This window comes from Diabrotica virgifera, chromosome 10 (assembly GCF_917563875.1).
Source record: "Diabrotica virgifera virgifera chromosome 10, PGI_DIABVI_V3a".
In the NCBI taxonomy this organism is placed as follows: domain Eukaryota; kingdom Metazoa; phylum Arthropoda; class Insecta; order Coleoptera; family Chrysomelidae; genus Diabrotica; species Diabrotica virgifera.
Window position 1 is genome coordinate 103,597,220 of NC_065452.1, and position 27,469 is coordinate 103,624,688.

Sequence of the window (27,469 nt, forward strand, 5' to 3'; positions counted from 1 at the left end):
CCCAAAGTAGATTTACTCTACAGTCAATATTAACAAAGCTATTCAAATTGTTTTTAAGCCAAAAATAACTCTACTTTGGTAAAATGTTTTCGGAATGATAAAAATGACTTTTTATAGATTTTTTTAAATGCTTTGAAAATATAAGTGTTCTTCTTTCATGTGGTTTCCACAGAATTGCTGTATCATTATTATTTTCTGAACAATAACATTGCAAAAAAGCTCTTTTGGATAAACAAATTGAATACAATTTCAACTAATTAAAGAATCGTCATGAAATTTTTTGTGCTTGATATGTACTGGTTGTCTCAACTTTTCATGCAATATCAAAGTCTTAAGTTCATTTTCGCAAAAGTTATAACAATTTTTTTATTTTCGAAATTTTAGTCTTATTTTGAAATTAGCGAAGCAACAAATGATGAGACCAAAATTCAAAAACTGCCATTTTGAACATTTCCTCATCTACTAAAAGATGAATACTGTAAGTAAGATATTTAATTACCTTATTTTTACCTGTAGCGATTTAAACGAAGAAACTGCCATTTTTGCTAACGCTTATTTGTTAATAACTAAAATTCTCGTCCGAATTGTGACGGGCATTTTTGTATTTATAATGTATTAGGTATATAGTACTCAAAAACCCATTTGCAACCTGGCTGCTCAAGTGTTCCGACAAAAACCTTATTTCTCTGGACTAAGGCGTGATCTATCTCCACTTCCTGGAAAACGGTGACAGGGCTTTACTATGCCGCATTATTGGGGCTATTCGACGCTGAATTTCAGAAAAAACAGCCTCAATTGGGGAAGAGAAAAGTACTTTTCCACTATGACAATGTTCTGGCTCACATCTCACCCATCGCCGTGGCCAAATTGGTCGAATGATCTACGAACTACTGTCCCATCCACCGTATTCTCCAGATTTGACCATGTTCGAATTATTTTTGTTTCCAAACTCGACTTCACATCGCCACGGAAGTCTACTTTGCAAACCTCGAGAAAAGGTATTTTTCAAACGGGTTAAAGAAGGTGGAGCATCGCTGGGTTAAGTGTATGTAAGGAGACTACGTTCAGAAATAAATCTACACTTTTCCCAAATTTTCGTTTTTTATTTGAAGGCTAAGTACTTATCGGATTGCCTTAGTAAGCTAAAATTGTTAATACAGACTAAGTTTATAAGATAGATAATTAGTTTTTACCGTAAATTACATACAAAAATATTTATAAAAAAACCTATTTGGTAAGATTCCGTTTAAAATCCTAGGTAAAATAATATCGTGATTGTTCTGTGGTGACAGACTTAGGTATGTGCCAAAACAATCATAGCACAATATCAATAAGGTTCCCAAAGCTGCTAGTAAAATTTTTTCTTTATTATGTATTATGTATATTGTATTATCTTCTTAAATATGACAGCTTTAATATGCATAAAAAATAAAAGAACTAACAAATACCAAAAAGCGAGCACACTATGGGATACTCAAAGATGATAATGGTAAACTAATTGCAGACATCAAAGCTAAACTAAGATTTTGGCAGGAACACATACTGAAACTATTTGACGATGATAGAATGATAAAAGAAGAACCAAAGGAACAAACAGAGCCGAAAATAATAGTGTCCCAATTAGAACAGATCAGATACCCACTGAGCTAATTAAATGCATTGACGAAGAAACACTGCATATACTTTTAGATATGTTAACAAAGTATCCACAACAGGAGTAGTACCCCAAGATTGGTTGCTGTCCAAGTTTGTAACACTACCAAAGTCAGTACATACGACAGAATGCTCCCAGTACAGAACAATTTACTTAATAAGTCACACACTTAAGATATTCCTCAAAATAATACATGAAATACTATACAAAAAAATAAAAGATATAGATGACACCCAGTTTGAATTCAGAAGAGGACTAGGAACGAGAGAGACCCTGTTGGCTTTTAACGTTCTCGCCCAAAGATGACTAGACATGAACCAGGATCGCTATGTCTGCTTTATACATTATCAGAAGGCTTTTGATAGGGTACTACATCAGAAATTCGCAGAACTGTTAAAAGAAGAGAATGTGGACAGTCGAGATATACGGATTATTGTCAATCTGTACTGCAATCAAAAAGCAAAAGTTCTACAATCGAAAATCTTAAAACAAAAACTATAGAAATCAAAAGACGTGTTAGACAGGGTTGCGTGTTGTCCCCAGTGTTATTCAATCTGTACAGCGAAGCTATTTTTAAGGAAGCAATATCAGAGGAAGAATAAGGTATATCAATGAACGGAAAAATTTTGAACAACATAAGATTCGCAGACGACACCCCTATTTTGCCGGCACTCTATAATCACTGCAACGATTAGTAAATAGATTACATCAAGTCAGTATAAAATATGGGCTACAAATGAACGTTAAGAGAACTAAGTTCATGATTACGTCTAAGCAATATACAGTAGGACTAGCTATCGAGCGAAAACAAGTAGAAAGAGTGAATAACTACAAATATCAGCGAACCTGTATAAATGAAAACAATGACCAATGTAGAGAAATCGAAACACGCATTGAAATTGCAAGACGAGTATTTATAAAAATGAAAAAAATGTTTGTTAATCGAGACCTTCCTCTGGAGCTGAGGATAAGAGCAGTAAGATGCCACGTGTTCTTGATTTTGTTGTAGGGAATGGAAAGCTGGACACTAAAAGTAGATAATATAAAGACGTTGAAAGCATTTTAGATGTGGTGTTATAGAAGGATTTTGAAAATACCATGAATCCAACGAGTTACAAATGCAGAAGTGTTAAGAAGGCTACAAAAGATGTTCAAAGGAGCAAGATACAGGCTATAGAGGTGAAGTTTTTAAGAAGAGTTAAAGGTGCTACCAAAATACAATCCATATTCGAGTTTATAGAACAGACAGCTGAGTTGGTGGGGTCATTTACACTGGATGAAAGATACCATACCAGCGAGAAGAGTGTGGGAAGCAAAGATATTACAAAAAAAAAAGAAGGTCAGTACAGACGCAAATATGTTGATACGAAACCGCAAAGAATGGAAGAAATTTGTTAAGAAGTAAATTAGACCTTACACCATAATATGGTAGACAGGATTTTGCATTACTATGCTATAAAACATTATTTATTCAGGTATTTAAAATCCGTAGTTTTTCAATAATCCGTTATTGTAAGTAAAGAATTGACTTGGGTTAATATATTAGACATAGTTTGATATGTTTTGCCTGAGCTGTCTCAAGAATAACGAACATATTTTATATGCAGGGTGGGCCAATAAAAACAGTCCACCTCGATATTTGGCAGTATTTATTGGATTTCAAGAAAATGAAGAAACAGGTCGATTTTTGTTCTAAATGGAATACATTTTTACGATACATACATCTGTCACGTGTCAGTCCCCTACCTTCCACTTCCTCAACACCTTATACAGTGTGTCTGCGTAACTTGGAACCATATGGGAAACTTTTATAATATCAATTTTACGAAAAAAAGTTATTCTTCAGAAAGTGATCTGCATAGTCTAAAACCTAAGATGCAATCATCAGATATCAAATTTTATCAATAATATACGGGGTATGTCAAAAATATGAATTTCGCTCAAGATTAAAGTGCCTTCATATTTCACAATATCAAAAATTGTTATTAAGAAAAGTTGTTTGTAATTAAAAATTATGTTATAATATGCATTTACACTCTTCTAATGAAAAAAAAATATTTTGAAAATTTTCCTTAAATTACGGATACCCAACATCATTTTTATTTAAGATAACTCCGTTATTATTAATTTTGCGAAAAAAAGTTATTCTTTATAAAATGTCTGAATAGTCAAAAATCTAAGATGCAATCATAAGATATCAATTTTTTTCAATTTTATTCGAGGTATGTCAAAAAATATGAATTTCGCTCAAGAATAAAATACCTTTATAGTTCATAATATTTCAACTAGAAGGATGCAATTGCATATTGAAGCATATTGAAGTAGTTTTTAATTCTGAACAACTTTTTATAATAACAAATTTCAATATTGTGAAAAATAAAGTTACTTTACTCTTCAGCGAAATTCATATTTTTTGACATACCTCGTATAAAATTGACAAAATTTAATATTTTATAATTGTATCTTAGTTGTTAGACTATGCAGAACGTTTTAAAAAGAAGAACTTTTTTTCGTAAAATTAATAATAACGGAGCTAGCATAAATAAAAATGATGTTGGGCGTCCGTGATTTGAGGAAAATTTTCAATTTTTTTTTCAATTAGAAGAGTGTAAATGCAGATTATAACATAATTTTTAATTGCAAACAACTTTTCTCAAGGACAATTTTCGATATTGTGAAATATAAAGGTACTTTACTCTTGAGCAAAATTCATATTTTGACATACCTCGTATACTGTTGATAAAATTTGATATCTGATGATTGCGTTTTAGGTTTTAGACTATGCAGAGCACTTTATAAAGAATAACTTTTTTTCGTAAAATTTATATTAAAAAAGTTTCCCATATGGTTCCAAGTTACGCAGACACACTGTAGAATAGGAATATACCATGTGCGGCACATCATTAGAAAGGCACGCAGATCGAGTGGAATGTGGAATAACTTCCTAATTTATATAATTTTCGTTACATTACAATTAATTTATTACTTTTGATGGGACAGAAAAAATGACATATTAGCAAACCATAGGCTTTACGTTTCATTTTTAAGATGTGTGGTACTTTAAATGAATTAAGACTTTTTTACAAAGAATATCGAAAAAATCGTGGACGATCGTTATGCCTGAATACTCCATCTAGATGTCTTCCTTTCTAATGCCTTTCTATTGATGTGCCGTACATGGTCTATTCCCTATTTAAAAATAAGTGGTTGGGGAAGTGGGAGGGAGGGGGTTGACAAATGATAGATGTATGTATCGTAAAAATGTGTCCCCTTAGAATAAAAATCGACCTGTTTCTTCATTTCCTTAAAATCTAATAAATACTGCCAAATATCGAGATAAACTGTTTTTATTGGCCTTATATACAGGGTGTAACGAAAATACAGGTCATAAATTTAACCACATATTCTGGGACCAAAAATAGTTTGATTGAACCTAACTTACCTTAGTACAAATGTGCATATAAAAAAAGTTACAACCCTTTGAAGTTACAAAATGAAAATCCATTTTTTTCAATATATCGAAAACTATTAAAGTTTTTTTATTGAAAATGGACATATAACATTCTTATGACAGTAGCATCTTAAGAAAAAATTATAGGGAAATTTGGACACCCTATAAAAATTTTATGGGGGTTTAGTTCCTTTAAACCCCCCCAAACTTTTATGTACGTTCCAATTAAATTATTATTGTAGTACCATTACTTAAACACAATAGTTCTAAAACTTTTTTGGCTCTTAGTACTTTTTCGAAAAGTCAGTTTTTATCGAGATATTTTGAATATTTGTCAAATCCACCACATATTTGTATATGGTTAAGTACGATTATGGAGACTTGGTAATAATATGAAAATTTATGTATGATTTACATTTTTAGGTATATTTTGAACCGTATTAAAAAAGAAGCCATATCTCGGATAAAAGGTGCCTTCTCGAAAAAATACAAAGAGGCAAAAAAAGTTTTAAAAACATTTTGTTTAACTAATGGTATCGCAGTAATAGTTTAATTGGAGCGTACAAAAACATTTGGGGGGTTTAAAGGAACAAAACCCCCATAAAATTTTTATGTAAACATATTAAAAAAGAAGCTGCAACTCGATAAAAACTGCCTTATCGAAAAAATACTAAGAGCCAAAAAAGTTTTCAAAATATTGAATTTAACTAATGGTATCACAATAATAATTTAATTGGAACGTACAGAAAAGTTTGGGGGGGTTTAAGGGAACAAAACCCCCATAAAATTTTTATGGGGAGCAAAAATTGCACTATAATTTTTCTTTAAGATGCTCCTGTCATAAGAATGCCACATATTCATTTTCGATAAAAAATCTCTAATAGTTTTCGATATATTCGAAAAAATCGATTTTTATTTTGTAACTTCAAAGGGCTATAACTTTTTTTCTGTGCATATTTGTACTAAGGTAAGTTAGGTTCATTCGAACTATTTTTGGTCCCAGAATATGTGATTTAATTTATGACCGGTATTTTTGTTACACCCTGTACAATAAACCTTATAAACCTTATACAGGGTGTTTCATTAATAATTGTCCATATAGTAACTGGAGAAACCTTAGCACAAAATACGAGGATTTAACCTAAAACACTTAAATAAAATGTGGTTCCCTACTGAGTTACAGGGTGTTCTATCTGAAAATTCAAAAACTATTTTTGCTCAGCATTTAAAAACTATTCGACGTATCGTTTTCATACTTGGCAGAAAGTGCGTCCACTATACACCCTACTATATTATGATAAACAAAGTTTCTAGCTACTACCAGAGGCGTATGACAGGGGATAGTGAATGGTTGACCCTTCTCAAATTCTACGCCACTGGAGAAATTACTATTTTAGTGCCATTTTTAGATTCTCCAATACTTTCTACGTAAATAATATACTCTTCATTGGTAACGATAAAGTCATTAGTTTTCGAGATATTTGAAGTTAAATATGAAACGGCACAGTTATTTTGATTAATTTATATGATTCATATGATTAAAATTTAAAAATTATTTGTACCCAGTACTTTAAAACTAATTGGCGTATCCTTATCATACTTGACAGAAAGTGTAGGTACTGTACACCCTACTAAGTTAAGATAAATAAACGTTTCTAGCTACTGCCAGAGGCGTACAATAGGGGATAGTGGCTGGTTGACCCTTCCCAAATTCTACGCCACTGACGAAATTGATATTTTAGTGTAATTTTTTGATTTTCCAACACTTTTTATGTAAATAATATACTGTTGATTCGTAACGATAAAATGATTAGTTTTCGAGATATTTGAAATTAAAAATGAAGCGACACCATACATTAATCAAAATAACCGTGTCGTTTCATTTTTAACTTCAAAGATCTCGAAAACTAATGACTTTATCGTTACAAATGAAGAGTATATTATTTTAATAGAAAGTATTGGAGAATCCAAAAATTGAACTAAAATAGCAATTCCGCCAGTGGCGTAGAATTTGGAAAGGGTCAACCATTCACCGTCGTACGCCTCTGGTAATAGCCAGAAACGTTTATTTAACATAATTTAGTAGTTTGTACAGTACCTATACTTCCTGCCAAATATGAAAAGGATACGTCGAACAGTTTTAAAATGCTGAGCAAAAATATTTTTTAAATTTTTAGATAAAACACCCTGTAACTCAGTAAGGAACCACATTTTATTTAAGTGTTTTAGGTTAAATCTTCGTATTTTGTGCTAAGGTTTTTCCAGTTACTATATGGACAATTATTAATGAAACACCCTGTATAATATACAACAGACATGAATCATATTTGGTTCAATGAAACTACTATATTCAAAAAAAGAAACTACTTTGTGTAATACATAAGAACGATAATACACATTAAGAAAGAAAAAAGCCCGTTTTTAGTACTTCCAGAATGGTCAAAATCTCTATTAGGTCGTGAAAATGACTATAATAGGTAAATGGAATAAACTCTGTTGAATTTAAATTAAAATTTTGTACAATAATCAGTTCCGATTTTTAACAAATCCACGGGAAATACTTACAAATAAAATTTTGGTTTATTTTCGAAAATAGTTTTTATGGAGATGAAATATGTGTGTACAGATTTCATCTTCATACTTATTTGTAGAGTATAAAAAGAAGCGTGAAATTATTTTTAATTTAAGTGGGGGTTATGGTTTGAAATCAACATTTCAAGCACATGTTTGTAATATTTTTACACTGTGGTAGAATTATTTTATAATATTTAATTTTAACTAAATAATTATATTCAGAACAATTCAAAGAATATTCAAAAAAAATTTCAAGCTCAAATACTGAAAAATAAGCCAACGGTGGCAAATTCTTAGACACCTGAAAAAAAAAAAGGATTTTGCGGTGGACATCAGAACTAGTCATTCGATCATGTGAAACAAAAAATTCAAAAAGATTTTATTAGCTATGAGTTTCTCGAGGTAACGCTGTCGAGTTTTTTAGTTTTAACGATTTTTGAGTCTTTGGCATCATTAAGAAGTGAAATTATCGAAATTTCTTGTAAAAAAAGGTGAAAATAAACATATTTATTATTGTTAAACAAAAAATAAACGCAAAACAAAAAATATCTCGACAGTGTTATCTCGCGTTTAAAGTTTTGACAACTTTTTTTTCAATTTTTTGGACTGTCAAATCGTAAAGTGATGTACACCGGAATGTTTTTGAATCGCGGAGTAATTTACAAAAATAAAGGAGAACAGCTGTTGAACGTTTCTCACTAGACTCAAGAGCGCTGGCGCGAAGCTGCTGCATAGCTACTGTATGTTCAACATGATGTATTTCCGGTAATTTTGATCCGATCAATCTGTAATTTTCAAAGAATATTCTTGAAGTTATGAATTTTGATTTAAAATAATAATAAAAAATAGAAAATTTCAAAATTTTTAAACCATACCCCCTCTTAACGTGCATTTAAATAGAAAATTACAACTAAGATATTGTAGGGTCTACAATTTTTTGGGCATCTTCTTATAAGTCTTATAATTTATATTTTAACTCAGATAGTTGCAACCATCATCCACCTATAGGCAGTGGGTCCTCCTTGAAAGTAACTCTAGCAACACATAATGAAAAGCAGTGATTTTAGAGCTGTTTATTTTGTCGCAGTTTTTCTATTCAGCTTGGACAAAGAATAGGATAGCACATTATTGGGAAAGATTATGAAATTGAGATGCAATATCCTTGATTCGGTATTGTCAGATCATTACATTCGAAATATTGTATGTATTCGAAATATCAACATTAAAAAGAATCTAAGGTACAAGAATGGCTCACGGAAAGATGTTGTTCACTGAATGCGTTCTACACTTATACTTGTAGCGCTGTTTCACATTATAAGAATTTTGATCGTGCGATGGTTAAAATCTACATAGTGGCTCCGCATTCACCGCTTGAAACGTTCAGAGAAGGGAAAAAGATTCCATGTGATTGCTCGAGCCACTATGTAGATTTTAACCATCACACGATCAAAATTCTTATAATGTGAAACAGCGCTTACGTATAAAAAATTACAATTTTTGTAATTGCAAACGATACATTTGTTTTACAAAATACGTAATTAATACAATAATACATATGGGAGCTGGATATTAAAAAGTAATCTTTTTCCTACAAAAACCTTTGCAACATCATCACAAGATTATATTATTATGTCGTCAAATCACAGTCCTCGAATTTGTCTAACTAAGATTCGATACCTACACGAGCATCCATATATTAACAGGTTAAGTGTTAATAGGCCTATTCGCGCTGTATACCCTGAACGTACCCCGAGGGAGAACGCCTGCGCATTACAAAATTGGATGTTCAATAAGGCCTAATATTTCGCTCCGAAAACCGAATGCGCAGACGATCTCCCTCTGGGTAAGTTCAGTACTACTAAGTACATCCATGGGCGCCCATATAAAAATTGTTAGTGGGGGGCCAGACGTGAAGATGTTGCACATCACATTTTGAATACTTTGGATGACAATATATAAGGTTTGTTCTAGCATCAGTTTCAAACGGTTTGAAACCATCAGCGAATAGTGGACCAGCGCGAGTAGAGGGGATAGCACTGGTGACTGTATTATGTTTTCTCACTGACCAACTGTTTGCTGACGGTTTCTGACTAGTTTGACTGTTTGCTAGAAGAAATCTATAATTTAAAGCACCCAAAAAGCGAGGGGGGGCACGGCCTCCCCTGCCCATGAGTAATTCGAGTACCCCTTGCTGGTGCCAAGATAAAATTTTGAGAACTGCTCAGGAGTGTCAGAGCTACATTTTCTTAATTATCATAGAACTATTTTACAAATAATAATTGGTTTCTCATTACCTGGATTTCAGACAATAATGATCAAACAACGGAAATAAAGGCCAGGATCGAAATAGCAAGAAATGTGTTTGTAAAAATGAAAACAATTCTTTGCAACAAAAGACTTTAGATTAGAACTGAGAGTAAGAGCTCTGAGATGCTACATGTTTTCGATACTGCAATATGGACTTAAAAGCTGGACATTGAAGCAAGAACATATAAATAAGTTACTTCTTACTAATTTATATTACTTACTAATTTAATGAATAAATCATTGTTGTACACCCAATTGGGTGGACACAAGAAAAAAATTTGAGTTTTGTTGTCCACCCATTTAGGTAGACATATACAATATTTTGAGTTTATGGAAAACCGGCACTTAACCTGTTAAACAGGTGAAATTTAAATAAATTTAATACGCATTACTTTATGATATACTTTTCAGTCACAACAATACAGAACAATTATTAGATGACGAACAACTGATTTTGTAGGAAAACAATAATACTAAAATCATTGCGATAAAATCATAATTGGAATGGTTAAAATGTATAATATACAAATAAAATATGTAATACAAAACTTAAAAAATGTTATTTCAGTTATCAACTCATGATAAATGAAACCGTTATATGTCATGTCATAAATAGAAGTAAAAATATAATTATTGATACGTATAATTTTCACTCTACAAATATTACAGAGCATTCCACAAATTAAAAAAGAAATAGAAAATAGAGAGTCAGTACGTTTGAACAGCTAATATGTGGAACACCCTGTATAAGAAACTAATTAAAATACTGGTCTTACAGCAAGTTCCATATCTGGATAAAACTGCTCATACTGGAAATTAGGGAATGTACTAAACGTAATATATGGAATCAAGTCATTTTTCTTCAAGCTTTCTAAAGATTCACCTAGTTCAACAAAAGAAGGCCTTTCAGTAAAGTCCAGCTGCCAACAATCTAACATTATTTGGTACATATCATCATTAATATATTGAAGCTGAGGAAGTCGTAGTCCTTTCATTATCTTATCTGGAATTTCATTATTGTTTGCAACGAAACCATAAGGAGTACCACCTAAAAAAATAATGTGTTAAAATTATGTAATTTCTAATTAATTAGAACTGTAAATATACTCACGGACAAAAATATTGCATATGCATGTGGAATGAAATTTTTTGTGCTGTTATCGTTAGCCTCCCTGTACCATAGGAATAGGATTTCTTTTCCGAATGCGATGTTTTAAAGTACATATCATATAAATGCTATAATCGGATTTAAATCTGATTTGGGCTTTATACTGGCCAGTATAACTTTTAAATTGAATCTCATTAAGGTAAGTCTTCACTATGCTAGCGACATAAAGACGTGCATTAACATCAATATGTCATATCCAATATGGCTTTCAAATGGCAAAACGTGATCTTCTTAAACGTTTTCAATGTACATATCAGTTGGCATTCGCCTAATCACCTCCACGTGTTCGGTATATCTTTTCAAAGCAATACCGCTCCGTAGCACTATGCCGCCACCACCAAAACTAACGCTCTGTATGAGGCTGCAACTGACATACTGTTCGCCAACTCTTCTGTAGACGAAGTTTTGTAAATCTTGTTTCCATATGATGAATGCTATGTCAGATATAACCTCATACAAAGTGTTAATTTTGGTATTTCTTGGAAAGGAGATACCGAACTTGTGGAGGTGATTGGATGAATGATAGCTGATATGTACATTAAAAACATTTTAGAAGATCATGTTTTGCGATTTGCCCGCCATATTGGATAACAAATTCGTGTTAATGCACCATGAAGCAGGTCTTCATCTCGGTAGAATAGTGAATACTTACCTTGATGAGATTCAATCTAAAAATTATAATGGCCAGATGGCCACCATATAGCCCATATCAAATTTAAATCCGATTATACCATTTATATGATACTTCAAAACATCACATTCGGAAAATAAATCCTATTTCTATGACACTGGGGGCAGCACAAAAATATTTATTTCAAATGTTGATTTCAAAATATGCAATATTTTTATCCGCGAGTGGTGAATGTATATCTGGATGATTCATTTAGAGGTATTTTTTTTTCAAAAACAAAAAAAAACAATGAAAAAATTAATTTTATTTGAAAATCTTTATCATACCAAATAAACATTCTCTGCAATTACTTTTTAAAGATAATTTCTTTTCAATGTTAGCCCTGACTGCGGTTAAGATGGTCCATTCTGAAGTTCCAATTCTTCTCGATGACGCGTTTGAGCATTTCGATTGGTATTTGATCAATAAATGACTCAAGTAATATTGACCTCCAATTCCTCAATTGTAGCCAGTTTATTCATGTAGACTTTGGATTTTAGGTAGCACTAAAAGAAAGAGTCTACAGGTGTGATGTCACAGGATCTAGCTAGACTGTCAATTCACACTGAAGCCTGAAATGATTTGTTCACCGAATCATTCGTACAGTAAAGCCATGCTTTCACGAGCTGTATAGCAAGTGGTCATCTTGTTGGAACCAAATGTTGTCGAGACCACGAGCTTCAATTTCAGGCACCAAATAGACCGTTACCATAGCGAGATGACCATAAACCACACCAAACAGTTGTTTGTGAAATTTAATAAAAAATTTTCTTCTTGGTAAAAGGTATATTAGTTTAAAAAGCCCTAAAGGGCTACAAACATATGAACAAAACGTTTTCGCTCTGTAACAAGAGCATCATCAGTGTTACAAGAACATGGTGAGCCAACCAAAAAATACAAAGGTATGCCTTTCAAAAAACAGACAAAAGTCTTAGATAAATGAAAACATCGAAAAATCCAAAGGATGGATAAAATTCCTAAGGATACGGCCCTAGGGCAACATATGACTCCCAGACGTTGTAAGTGGGTCAAAAGGTAACTAGGTCATTCTGTTATAAGAGGTGGCAGGCAACTCTTGCAACTCAGTTGCCTACGGAAGAAATACGAGAGAAAATAAAGAACAAAAAAGACAAATAGAAGAGATACCTAAGCACAAAACACCCGGAAGATTACGAAGCATATAAAGAAAAAAGGAAAGAGGTTAAAATAGCGGTGAAAGCAGGAAAGGAAAGGTCATGGGAGAGATTTGGACAAAAAATGACAAAAAATTATAGGGAAAACCAAAAATTCTTCTACGGTGCATTAAAACAACTCAGACAAAAGAAAGAGCACATTATGCCGAATATAAAAGACAAGAATGGAAACGTACTAACAGAAGAAAAACAAATAATGGAAAGATGGAGGGAACATTTCAAAGAGCTAACTCATGTAGACAAGGACAACATAGGAGAGATACAAGAAAGGAATGAAGAACAACAAGTGGAATCCATAACAAGAGAGGAATTAGAGAAAGCAATAGAAAGAGTAAAACTGGGCAAAGCACCAGGCAAGGATCATATCACCCCGGAAATGATAAAATTCATGGGGACAGAGGGAATGGATAGCATGAAAGAACTAATGAACGATATTATATTACCAATACACAAAAAGGGAGACAAGAGAAACTGTAATAATTACCGAGGTATCACCATATCAAGTATCCCTGGGAAGGTATTCGCAAGAATAATAGAGACAAGAATAAAAACCCAAATAGAAACAACTATGGAAGACACACAGTGTGGATTCAGGAAGGACAGAAGCACGCAAGACCTAATATTCACATTAAGACAAGTAAGTGAGAAGGTAATCAAGAAAAATAGAGAGATACATATGTGCTTCATTGACCTGGAAAAGGCGTTTGACAGAATCCGAAGAAAGGACGTTTGGAAGACACTAACAGAAAGGGGAGTCGACAGACACATAATAGAAGTAATAAAGGATATGTACCGGGTGCCCCAATAAGAATGGCTCTCGGCCATATCTCAGGAACCGTTTATAGTAGAGCTTTGAAATAAAAAATTTTATAACAAAAGTTGCCTCAGGAAAAGCCTGGAAATTATTTTCATAATTGTGGGACCACCGCTAGAGGGCGTAATTGAATATCAAAAATTAAAAAATCTAAATTTTACAAAATTTTCCTAGTGAAGGGGCACTGGAAATCCGATCGTCGTATTCTTCATAAAATTCTACGCATATTTGATTTGACAAGTTTAGGTCTACCTTTGGAAATAAGAGGTGGGGGTGAGTGGGAACCTTGTTATGAAAAACTGGCTGTGAGTCCGGTTCTGCTTAATCAAATTTTGCAAACTTGGTCTTGTTGAAGACAGATCTTTTTCGTCAATGTAAAAGTTATGATTTCGAACCAACTTACTGAGTAATATACCAGCTAGAAGGCGTTATTTAATTTTTTTCAGAAATCTAGTGTTCCTTGGAAAATATTAAATACAAACATGCAATTTTAATACCATATTACAAAATTAGACAAAATTAGCAACAAAATAGCGAAAACCGCATGTTAATACCTTTTTCTATCTCGAGATATCTTACAAAACGTGTAAATTTAAAAACATAACTGTTACTGTCACCGGTAAACGAAATTCATTAAAAGTAGTGTGCTATGGAAATAATAAAGAAACATTTTCCAGCTGTCAACGTATATTAGGTCTTTTCAACGCTTCTCATTTGTTTCGAGCCTCGTTCATATCTCGTATATTAATATTATACACGGATTATACGGCATATGACAGAGGCTCGAAACAAATGAGAAGCGTTGAAAAGCCCTATTACAAAGAAATAAAAACAACTATTTAGTGATGACATAAACGTTCAAATTTTTGCCTATCATTTTCGTTGCAAACATTTACTCTGTCAAGAGTAGATTGAACAGCAGTCTCAATTTCTGCTCTCGATATGCTTTGAATGGCGTTTAGTATTCTCTGGATAATGTATTCTAGAGTAGTGTATGATGGGCAAAAATTTGAATATTTAGGTCGTCACTAAGTAGTTCTTTTTGTTCTGTGTTATATTTAATTTTAATAGTATTGTTAATCTTTATATTGTTGTTTTAATTAATTATATTTTTATACGTTGACATCTGGAAAATGTTATTTGGTTCTTTTCCACAGCATATTACTTTTCATTAACTTAGTTTACCGGTGATAGTAACAGTTATGTATAAAATTTACACGTTTCTCGAGATATCTTGAGATAGAAAAAAGGTATCGACATGCGGTTTTCGCTATTCTATTGCTAATTTTATCTAATTTTATAAAGTATGATTAAAAATGCATACTTGTATTTAATATTTTCCAAAGAAAACTAGATTTCTGAAAAAAATTAAATAACGCCTCCCAGCTGGCTTATTATTTATTAGGATGGTTCAAAATTATCACGCTTACATTGAAGAAAAAGATCTGTCTTCAACAAGACCCAGTTTTCAAAATTTGATTTAGCAGAACCGGACTTACAGCCATTTTTTCATAACAAGGTTCCCACTCACCCCCCACCTCTTATTTGCAAAGGTAGAGTTAAACTTGTTAAATCAAATACGCGCAAAATTTGATGAAGAATACAATAATCGGATTTCCAGTGCCCCTTCATTAGGAAAATTTTGTAAAATTTAGATTTTTTTATTTTTGATATTCAATTACGTCCTCTAGCGGTGGACCCACAATTATGAAAATAATTTCCAGGCTTTTCCTGAGGCAACTTTTGTTATAAAATTTTTTATTTCAAAGCTCTACTATAAACGGTTCCTGAGATATGGCCGAGAGCCATTCTTATTGGGACACCCGGTACAAAAATAATACAAATACAGTAAGAACCAATAACGAGGAATCCAGAGAATTTTCTACAAGTCAAGGCGTCAAACAGGGATGCGTGCTGAGTCCACTGCTATTCTCAGTGGTACTGGATGAAGCGATAAAGAAAGCCAAGAGAAGAATGAGAAAACTAACATTAGGATACTGGCAAATGAAACAGACTCAACTATCGGAGCTACTATTTGCAGACGACATGGTATTGATAGCAGAAAACAGAGAAGACTTACAGAACAATCTTGAAATTCTAGAAGAAGAACTATCAAACATAAATATGAAAATTAATACAGAGAAAACAAAAACAATGATAATTTCAAATACGAGGAAGACACACGCAATATAATTAGACGGGAAACAACTAGAGCAAGTGGAATATTTTAAATACCTAGGAGTAATAATCGAATCAAATGGTAAACAAGACATGGAAATAAACGAGAGAGTGGGACGAACAGGAAGCTTTTTTAACACTATGAAAACAACATTTTTTGGGAAAAAAGAGATACCGGAAAAAGTAAAAACGGCAGTCGTTAAATCAGTAGTTAGACCAACAATCATGTATAGCAGCGAGACATGGACATTGACGGGAGACAAAAATCCAGAGTCAATGCTATGGAAATGAGGTTCCTGAGGAAAATAGCAAACAGAAAGAGGACAGACAAAATACGAAACGAAACAATTAGACAAAACCTAAAACTAGAACCAATCAATGAAAAAATAGTAGAAGGACAACTTAGATGGTTCGGGCACGTGCGTAGAATGTCGAACGAGAGGCTAACAAAACGAGTGTTCCAAACGAGAGTGCAGGGGAAAAACAAAAGAGGGAGACCAAGAGTTATGTGGGTAGATGAAATCAGGAAAGAAGTCGAGAAGAAGGGATTGACATTGGAAAGTGCAAGAAACCTAACGCAAGATCGGAAAGCATGGACACTACAATGCCAAACTCAACTCCACCAGCCTTACACCTAAAGGTAGAAAGGCTTAGGACTAAGTAAGTAAGTAAGTATACCTAATACATTATAAATATAAAAATGCCCGTCACAGTTCGGACGAGAATTTTAGTTATTAACAAATAAGTGTCAAAAATGGCAGTTTTTTCGTTTAAATCGCTACAAGTAAAAATAGGGTAATTAAATATCTTATTTATAGTATTCTTCTTTTAGTAGATGAGCAAAGGTTTAAAATGGCAGTTTTTGAATTTTGGTCCGATTATTTGTTTCTTCGGAAATTGCAAAATAAGACTAAAATTTCGAAAATAAAAAATTTGCTATAACTTTTGCGAAAATGACCTTAGGACTTACATATTGCACAGTGATGTCATGGCAAAATTAGCAGTGCGGGAACGCAGTGCCAGAACGCACTGCTAATTTTTGTTTACAAAACCTAAATTCTCTATTATTTTTTTTTCTTTTCTTAACCAGTGCGGGAACGGCGTTCCCACGCGTTCCCACACCATGACACCACTGATATTGCATGAAAAGTTGAGTCAAACAGTCCATATAATTCATAAAAATGTTTAAGATGATTCGCCAATTAGTTTAAATTTGATTCAATTTGTTTATCCCAGATATCAGAGATTTTTTTGCAATTTATTGTTCAGAAAATAATAATGATATAGCAATTCTGTGGAAACGACATGAAAGAAGAATAGTTATATTTTCAACGTATTTAAAAATATCATTAAAAAGTCATTTTTATCATTCCGAAAACATTTTACTAAAGTAGTCATTTTTGGCTTATAAACAATTTGAATAACCTTGTTAATATTGACTGTAGACTAGAACTACTTTGGGATTTAAAAATCTGGTATTTTTACACGAATTTTCAAAAAAAAACTTTTTTCGCCTGGGTTAATTACGGTTAAAGTTAGCCACTTTTTTTATTTAATTCACAGCTACTTTGTTTAACAATTAAGGAACCTAACTAGCGCCATTTTCAAACTCAAGGCATATAGTTTATGTGTAAAAGTTTGAGTAAACTTTTAACTTCAACAGAGTGGTTAATAAAGCTTTAAAAATTACATCCTAACGAAATCGATTCGTGGTCGGTGGAGGGGAATTTTATTAAAATCCGTGAACTCAAAAAATGAAATGATTCTTCAAACATATGCTGCGATTAATACCTCCGGAGCTTGTTGATGGATTTTGATCATAATTTTTTAATTTGTATATACTCGCAGTTTTGTAGAGTGCGTTATATACACATATCCCCACCTAACATTACAGAATGTTAGGGGGAGCCCCCCTTATCACTCAGGGATATGAAAAATAGATTACGACCGATTGTAAGACCTACCGAATATACATATATAATTTCATAAAAATCGGTCAAGCGGTCTCGGATGAGTATGGCAACTAACACTGTGACAGGAGAATTTTATAGATATAAATATATAGATGGCTATTAAAGAATAGGGGTTGGTGATAGAAGGTTCAAAATTAAGGGTTGTATGTATTTTTTAATTCTATATCATATAAAATTAAAGCAGACAATTTTGTCCAAAAAAAATATAAACAAATGTCAGGGGGCAACCCCCCATATAACTTATGGATATGAAAAATAGATTACAACCTATTCTCAGTCCTACAGGATATACGTGTAAAATTTCATAAAAATCTGTCAAGCTGTTTCAGAGCAGTATGGTAGCTAACACTGTTACAGGAGAATTTTATGATGTTTTGCCTTCGCATTGCAACTGTATAAAAATGGTATACATTTTTATTTTTATTAGTATTACTCTTATAGAGTAACTAGGTCCAATTTCCGTTGGAACTTTACCAAGCTGCAGACGGGGGTTGTGAATTGCATAGTGTAGAATTCCTTCCCTTTTGTCTTCACTGCAGCATCCATCTGGCTTGCATATTGTAGAAGCCTTGGAGGTGTCACCAGGGAAATGGACCAATAAGTTTTCAATTTAAAAATCTTTTAGTAATATTTTTAATCTTTTTCAATATTATTAATGTTGCTATTAGGATTGAAAACTTTATCGTTCAATTGCCAGATGACGCTAGTCACCTAATCCATACACGTCAGTTGCAATGTGGGGATAAGCTTTCATGGTTGGTCACTTCGAGTATGAAGCAGCAGGCCTACGCCTCTCCGAAGATAACTCTAATAAGAGTCGAAAATCGTCGGTTCGGAGTGCTGGACTGCGCTCCGTATTCTAAATGAAAAATAAGATTGTTTTGCCTTCGCGTTGCAACTGAATAAAATGGTATACATTTTTATTTTTGTTAGTATTACTCTTATAGAGTAACTAGGTCCATTTTTCGTTGAAACTTTATCAAGCTGCAGACGGGGGTTGTGAATTGCATAGTGTAGAATTCCTTCCCTTTTGTCTTCACTGCAGCATCCATCTGGCTTGCATATTGTAGAAGCCTTGGAGGTGTCACCAGGGAAATGGACCAATAAGTTTTCAATTTAAAAATCTTTTAGTAATATTTTTCAATATTATTAATGTTGCTATTAGGATTGAAAACTTTATCTTTCTTTAAAGCGGCTAACTTTGACAGTAATTAACATAGCCGAAAAGTTTTTTTGAAAATTCGTGTAAAAATACCAGCTTTTGAAATCCCAAAGTAGATTTACTCTACAGTCAATGTTAACAAAGCTATTCAAATTGTTTATAAGCCATAAATGACTACTTTAATAAAATGTTTTCGGAATGATAAAAATGACTTTTTATTAATTTTTTTAAACACTTTGAAAATATAAGTATTCTTCTTTCACGTGGTTTCCACAGAATTGCTGTATAATTATTATTTTCTGTACAATATTATTTCAAAAAAAGCTCTTTGGGATAAACAAATTGAATAAAATTTAAACTAATTGACGAATCGTCTTGAAATTTTTTGTGCATTATACGTACTGGTTGTCTCAACTTTTCATGCAATATCAAAGTCTTAAGTTCATTTTCGCAAAAGTTATAGAAATTTTTTTATTTTCGAAATTTTAGTCTTATTTTGCAATTAGCGAAGCAACAAATGATCGGACCAAAATTCAAAAACTGACATTTTAAACCTTTGCTCATATACTAAAAGGTGAGTACTCTAAATAAGATATTTAATTACTGCCATTTTTGACCCTTATTTGTTAATAACTAAAATTCTCGTCCGAACTGTGACGGGCATTTTTGTATTTGTAACGTATTAGGTATATAGTACCCAAAAAATCAATTTACAACCTGGCTGATCAAGTGTCCCGAACAAAAACCTTATTTCTCTGGACTAATAGAAAAAATGCAAAAACTCTTGGATATATCAGTAAGATAAATAGAAAAGATAAACTTACCCAACGCGCATATCTCCCATAATAAGCACGCATACGACCACACATCACTTTTTCTATTATGCGGATGATTTTTAAATACTTCAACATCTGTCCATCTAGTATAATCAGGAATTTTGTTGTGGCTAAAATATTGAGCTATACCGTAGCTGCTGACTTTAACAACTCCTACAGGAGATATCATTACACTGCGAGCACAGAGTTGCTTGTGAATTATCTAAATAAACAAACAAATAATATACTAGATATAATAAACATAAATAAAACAATATATTTCAACAGACCAAGTCATTTAGAACAAAAAACACCGGAATAAATAGATTTTTAAATTCAACACACATCGGCAAATTAATAATTTCGTTATAGAATGCATTCAAAAGAGCATGCAATTTTTGTGGACATATCGAATGTTATAGAAACATGTCAAAATCAGTATAATGGAGGCAACATTTGGTTACTTGGAGGTTTTTGGGGTCGGTGAACACGAAAACGTGATGCAAACACAGTACTCGTAGCTTTTCGGGGTTGCTGAGTATGATTGTGACGTAGATGAAGGCCTCTGGAGTATCTGGTGTCCAGGGTGACGAATAGCAACGTCAATCAATGCCTAATAATATCACTATCAAATTAGAATATAATAAATCGATCTTGAAATAAAGGAAAAGAATACTGTCAGTTATAAATTGAGTTTATATACTGCACGTCAGAAAAAACCACAAAATTTGGAAAAAATTTTATTTTTTTATACAGGGTGTAACAAAAATACAGGTCATAAATTTAATCACATATTCTGGGACCAAAAATATTTCGATTGACCCTAACTTACCTTAATACAAATGTGCACATAAAAAAAGTTACAGCGCTTCGAAGTTACAAAATGAAAATCGATTTTTTCCAATATACCGAAAACTATTAGAGATTTTTTATTGAAAATAGATATGTGGTATTCTTATGGTAGTAGTATCTTAAGAAAAAATTATAGTGAAATTTGGACACCCCTTAAAAAATTTATGGGGGTTTTGTTCCTTTAAACCCCCCAAACTTTTGTGTACGTTCCAATTTAATTATAATTATAGTACCATTAGTTAAACACAATGTTTTAAAAAACCCATTTAGACCAGGGCATTTAGCACTAAAAACACCCGAATAAAATTTTTTTTAAATACAGCACCTAGAGACCTGCAGTTTTTTGCATTGCGTTCAGGATGACGCCAGGAAAAATGTCTACTATTCAAAAATGGGTGGAAATGCATAATTGCACTGTAAAGTGCATAAAATGCATCCAAAATTGCATAAATACAAAAATAAAGTCAAAATCAGTATACTAAGGAACAAAATTTATTATTTGGGGGGTTTTTGGGGTCACTGAATACGATTACGCCATCAGAACTGACCTCCGGATCACCTGGTGCCCAAGGTCACTGTAAGAGACGTCATCTGGAGTTTCGATGGTTTTTGGCATTAAATCGATGCAAACGCGTTACTCGCCGGTTTTAGGGGTCGCTAAGTACGAATATGCCATCAGAATTGACCTCCGGAGTACCTGGTGGCCAGAGTCGCTACTACGGCACGTCATCTTTTGGAGTTTCAAGGGATTTCGGCACTAAATTGATGCAACTGGACTATTCGGGGGTTTTTAAAGTGGTTAAACACGAATCTGCCATCAGAAGAGACCACTGGATCACCTGTTGCCCAAGGTCACGGCAAGGAACGTCATCTTCTGGAGTTTCGAGGGTTTTCGGTATCAAATTGGTGCAAACGGATTAGTCGGGGGGTTTTTGAGGTCGCTAAACACGAATATACCATCAGAATAGACCACCGGATTACCTGGTGCGCAATGTCACTGCAAGGGACGTCATCTTCTGGAGTTTCGAGGGCTTTCGGTATTAAATTAATGCAAATGGATTAGTTACGGGTTTTTGGGGTCTATAAACACGAATATGCGATCAGAATTGAACTCCGGAGAACCTGGTGCCCAAGATCGCTACCAAGGCACGTAATCTTTTGGAATTTCGAGTGTTTGCGGCAATAAATTGATGTAAACGGATTACTCACTGGTTTTTTTAGGATCGGTAAACAGGAATATGTCATCAGAACTGAGCTCCGGAGTACCTGGTGCCGAGGATCGCTACTAGGATACGTCATCTTCTGGGGTTTCGAAGATTTTCGGCATTTAATTGATGCATATGGATTACTGGAGGATTTTTGAGGTTGCTAAACACGAATATGCCATCAGAATCGACACCTTGTGCACCTGGTGCCCAAGGTCACTGCAAGAGACGTCATCTTCTGAAGTTTTGAGGGATTTTGGCATTAAATTGATGAAAATGGATTACTCGGGGTTTTTTAAAGTCGTTAAACATGAACATGCGATCAAAACAGACCATCGTAGCACCTGGTACCCGCGGTCACTGCAAGGGGCGTCATCCTCTGGGCGAAGTTTTTCGGTACTATATTGACGCAAACCGATTACTTATAGGTTTTTGGGGTTGCTGAACACGAATATGCGATCAGAACAGACACCGGACCAGCTGGTATCTAGGGCACGCCATCTTCTTGAGTTTCGAAAGTTTTCGGTACTAAATGAATTCAAACGGATTTCTAATGGCTTTTTGGGGTTGCTGAATACGAATACACCGTTAGAACACACACTGGATCACCCGGTGCCCAAGGCACGTTATCTTCTGAAGTTGCGTGAGTTTTCGGTACCAAACTCATACAAACAAATTACTTTTGGGTTTTTGGGGTTGGTGAACACGAGTATGACTTAGATGAAGGATTCTGGAATATCTAGTGATTATGATGATCAATAATAACGCCAACGCATAATAACATTGTCATAATAGAATGTAGTAAATCGATCTGGAAATAAATGCAGAAAAAATATTGTCAGATATAAATAAAGTTTATATAAATTTTATATATACATAAGTAAGAAAATTGAATAGCACAGTCAGTCCCTTGCAGTGACCATGGTTACCAGGTGCCCCATGGGTATGTTCTAATGGCATATTCGTTTTTGGCGACCTCAAAAACCCCCGAGTAAATCATTTGCATCCATTTTAAGCCGAAAACCCTCGAAAATCCAGAAGATGACGTCCATTGCAGTGACCTTGAGCACCAGGTGATCCGGTGGTCTGTTATGATGGCATATTCGTATTTAAGGACTCAAAAACCCCCCGAGTAATCCATTTTTATCAATTTAATGCCGAAATCTCTCAAACTCTAGAAGAGGACGCCCCTTGCAGTGAACTTGGGCTCCAGGTGCACAGGGAGTCGGTTTTGATGGCATATTCGTGTTTAACGACCTCAAAAACCCGTAAGTAATCCGTTTGCATCAATTTGATACCGAAAACCCTCGAAACTCCAGAAGATGACGTCCCTTGCAGTGACCTTGGGCACCAGGTGATCAAGAGGTCTGTTCTGATGGCACATTCGTGTTTAACCACCTCAAAAACCCCTGAATAGTCCAGTTGCATCAATTTAGTGCCGAAATCCCTCGAAACTCCAGAAGATGACGTGCCTTAGTAGCGACCCTGAGCACTAGGTACTCCGGAGGTCAATTCTGATGGCATATTCGTATTTAGCGACCCCTAAAACCCGTGAGTAATCCGTTTGCATCGATTTAATGCCGAAAATCATCGAAACTCCAGAGGATGACGTCTCTTGCCATGACCTTGAGCACCAGGTGATCCAGAGGTCAGTTCTGATGGCGTAATCGTATTTAGTGACCCCAAAAACCCCCCAGATAATAAATTTTGTTCCTTAGTATACTGATTTTGACTTTATTTTTATATTTATGCAATTTTGGATGCATTTTATGCACTTTACAGTGCAATTATGCATTTCCACCCATTTATGAATAGTAGACTTTTTTCCTGACGTTATCCTGAACATAATGCAAAAAACTGCAAGTCTCTAGGTGCTGTATTTAAAAAATTATTTACTTTGTGCTAAATGCCCTGGTCTAATTAGCGCCCACGGATACCATATGGAATCAAAATCCCTCTCAATATTATACAACAAAATATCAAGGTATACTCACATTTGTGCCTTTTTCTCCCTACAAGGTGTCTCAAACTTTTATTTCGGTTAAAACACATGTTAAATTACAAAACCGTCTATTCTTTTTATTTCTAAAGATATCAGGGACATTCAAAAAACAAAATGTTCACAAAACATAAGACTACAATACGATTTTAATATATACTTCCATTTGTACCTCGTCCTTAGTGTTACCAGGTGTCCCGATTTACACGGGACCTCCCGATTTTCAGGGATCTGAGGACGCGTACCGATTTGTACCTGATCAGGACACTAAATGTCCCGATATTCACCCACGAAAACCAATTTCAGGAGGACTTGCAGTGAATTTTATAACTATGTTATAAAAACAAGGCACTCCTAAAAGCGGTAAAATCGAATGAAAAATATAATTTTAACAAAAAAATAAATAATTTACTTAATCTACGATTTTTTTTTTGTAATTTCGTCTGATTATTATTGTTATGTAGGATTAAATACAGATTATAGAAACACCTTGTAGTCCAGTAAATGAACGATACAATACGGCGATACGTGTAATTTTCAGGATCAACTCCGAATTGCTTGAAAATTTGGACGGCTTGTGCCGTTGGTTGCTTTTACTCGGGGGATGACAGTTACCCCTAGTTGGGGGTGAAAAACCGCGCGTTTAAAATAAGTCCGGAGATGGATAAATTGACTAATTCTAAGCAATTTTAGTTCTATAGAATTTTAACTTGCTTAATACTTTTCGAGTTATTTACGAATGAAAATGTTTATTTTTCGACAAAAAAATCACGATTTCAGGCGATTTTCACAAATAACTCAAAAAGTAAGTATTCGATCGAAAAAAATATTCTTAGCAAAAATGTAGAGTAATATAAAAAAATGAAAAAAATTTTGAACTCGTAAAGTCTATAGACCCAGCAAAAGCAAAGTTGCAGCTCATGAAAAATACGTTTTTATTCGTCAAATTCCAAATCAAATATTTCAACATGAAATAACCAAGAAATGAAGCACTCCTCGGGAAAAACCAATAATAAAAACTTTTTTAATAAAGCTTTATTTTTGTTTTAAAAAAGTTTCTAGCATCAAAACTAAGCGAGTTATGCTCAAAATCAAGTTGACTCCTTTTTTTTTGGTAAAAAACTCGTGAAAATCTCGCCCTACTTAGCACCCCAAATGGAAATTAATCGTTACCGCTTTACAAAAAAAATTTACTTTACTTATGTATTTTTTACATGATTGAAAGGGCCTGAACGAGTCACTAATCACGAGTGTATACAAAATATGAACAGCCATATTTGAACCAATTTTTGTCTAACAGAAAAACAAAATGAATCTATCATATTTATAAAAGCAAAACCTAAATACTTTTTACTCCTTGAGATTTTTAGTATCCCTAATACTTTTAAGGTTATTTTGAAAAAAGGGCATTTTCCAATATTTTAAGAATTTTTTTTTACTGTAAAACCAATTTTTTTCAAAACTAATAGTACATTCTTTAAAGGTAAAATATTGCAAAACCTCTAAATTTTAAAGAACCGCTTGGATTGACATGGAATTTGGCATACACATAGCTAACAAGTCAAAGAAAAAATTGATATTGAGCCGATGTGTGCTTTTGTCCTAGGGGTGAGTTTCACCCCCGTTTGGGGATGAAAAATATATGTTCCAAATAAGTCCGGAAATGGATAAAATGACTTATTCTAAGCAACTTTTGTTCTATAAAGTTTTTTCATCAAGTTAATACTTTTCGAGTTATTTGCGAGTGAATATGTTAATATTTTTTACAAAATAACCTCGTTTTCAGACGGTTTTCCGCAAATAACTCAAAATGTAAGTATATGGTCAAAAAATATTCTTATCAAAAATATGGTGTATATATTAGGTGTATATATATAAACATGGTATATATATTAGGTCACTATACCTAGTAGAAGCAGAGTTATAGCTAATGAAAATAGGTTCATATTCGTCAAATTCCAATTCGAATATTTTAACGTGCCATAACCAAAAAAACGAAGCACTTTTTTGGGCCAAACTCATTTTAAATATTTAAAAGTGTTCAAAAAATATTTAATTTTTGTTTTTTAAAAAAATTTTTTAGCATCAAAAGTAAACAAGTTACGCTCAAAATAAAGTTGGTCCCTTTTTTTTGGTAAGAAATCTGGAAAATCACCCCCTAATTAGCATTTCAAATGCACTTAATTGGTACCACTTCACAAGTTTTTTACTGACGTATGTATTGATCATATCATCTGTAAGTTTTATCGGTTCAAAGTCCTTATTTTTGAAAGAGCTGTAGTTAAAAGGGCTTGAACGAGTCACTTATCACGAGTGTATGCAAATTTGGAAACACCGAATCTTAACCAATTTTTGTCTTACAGAAAAACAAAAAAATATAAAATATTCAGAAAAGTAAAGCCGACTTTTTTTATTCTTTAAGATTTTTGGTTTCTCTAACAATTTTTAAGTTATTTTGCAAAAAAGCATTTTTATCAAAATTAAAATTTTTAAAAATTTTACTTTAAAACTAAATTTTTTCAAAAGCACTTTGAATCGATGAAACTTACAGATCATATAAACACAACATAAGTAAAGTAACTTGTGAAGCGGTAACGATTAATTTCATTTAAGAAGATAATTGGGGGTGACCTTGCTCATTTTTTTTGCCAAAACAAAAGGGACCAACTTTATTTTGAGCGTAACTTGGTTACATTTGATGCTAGAAATTTTTTTTATAAAAACATAAATAAAGCTTTTTTTAAACACTTTAAAAGTTGTAATGTGTTTTCCCCAAAAATGCTTCATTATTTGGATATTTCACATTGAATTATTCTATTTGAAATTTTTCGAATATGAATATATTTTTCATTAGCTATAACTCTGCTTTTGCTAGGTACACAGACCTAATATATACAGCGTTTTTTTCACTTTTTTATAGGCTATAGTTTTGGTAAGAATATTTTTTTCGACAAAATGCCTACGTTTTGAGTTATTTGCAAAAACCGTCTAAAAACGTGGTTATTTTGTTGAAAAATGAACATATATTCACTTGCAAATAACTCGAAAAGTATTGATTTGGTGAAAAAACTTTAGAGAACAAAAGTTGCTTAAAATTAGTCCGTTTATCCATTTCGGAACTTATCTTGAACATATATTGTTCAGCCCTGAGATGGGGTGAAACTCACCCCTAGGGCAAAAGCACACATCGGCACCATATCACTTTTTTCTTTGACATGTTAGCTATGCGTATGCCAAATTTCATGTCAATCCAAGCGGTTCTTTAAAATTTACAGCAAAAACCATGAAAGAATGTACTATAAGCACTCCCAACCGGTAAACCTTAAGCCTGGGTTTCCTCGAACGTACCGACAAACAGCGACCGTAGCACTGCGATGAATTACGTCAGATTACGGTGAAAAATTCAAGGTTCTTCACTGGGGCAATGGAATGTGCAAGCTCAGCAAGCGGTGGC

The 27,469-nt window shown here is 33.4% G+C and overlaps 1 protein-coding gene across 1 annotated transcript in view; it reads right to left on the reverse strand.

Moving 5' to 3' along the window:
• Positions 1-7,345: 7,345 nt before the first annotated feature.
• LOC114335624 (putative inactive tyrosine-protein kinase Wsck) overlaps positions 7,346-27,469 on the reverse strand; it is a 106,344-nt gene continuing 86,220 nt past the window's right edge. The window contains exons 7-8 of the mRNA XM_028285886.2: positions 19,969-20,182; positions 7,346-11,034 (exon numbers count right to left, since the gene is read on the reverse strand). Coding sequence (XP_028141687.1) covers positions 10,745-11,034; positions 19,969-20,182 — 504 coding nt within the window. The 3' untranslated portion in view covers positions 7,346-10,744. The remainder of the gene's footprint in view (positions 11,035-19,968; positions 20,183-27,469) is intronic.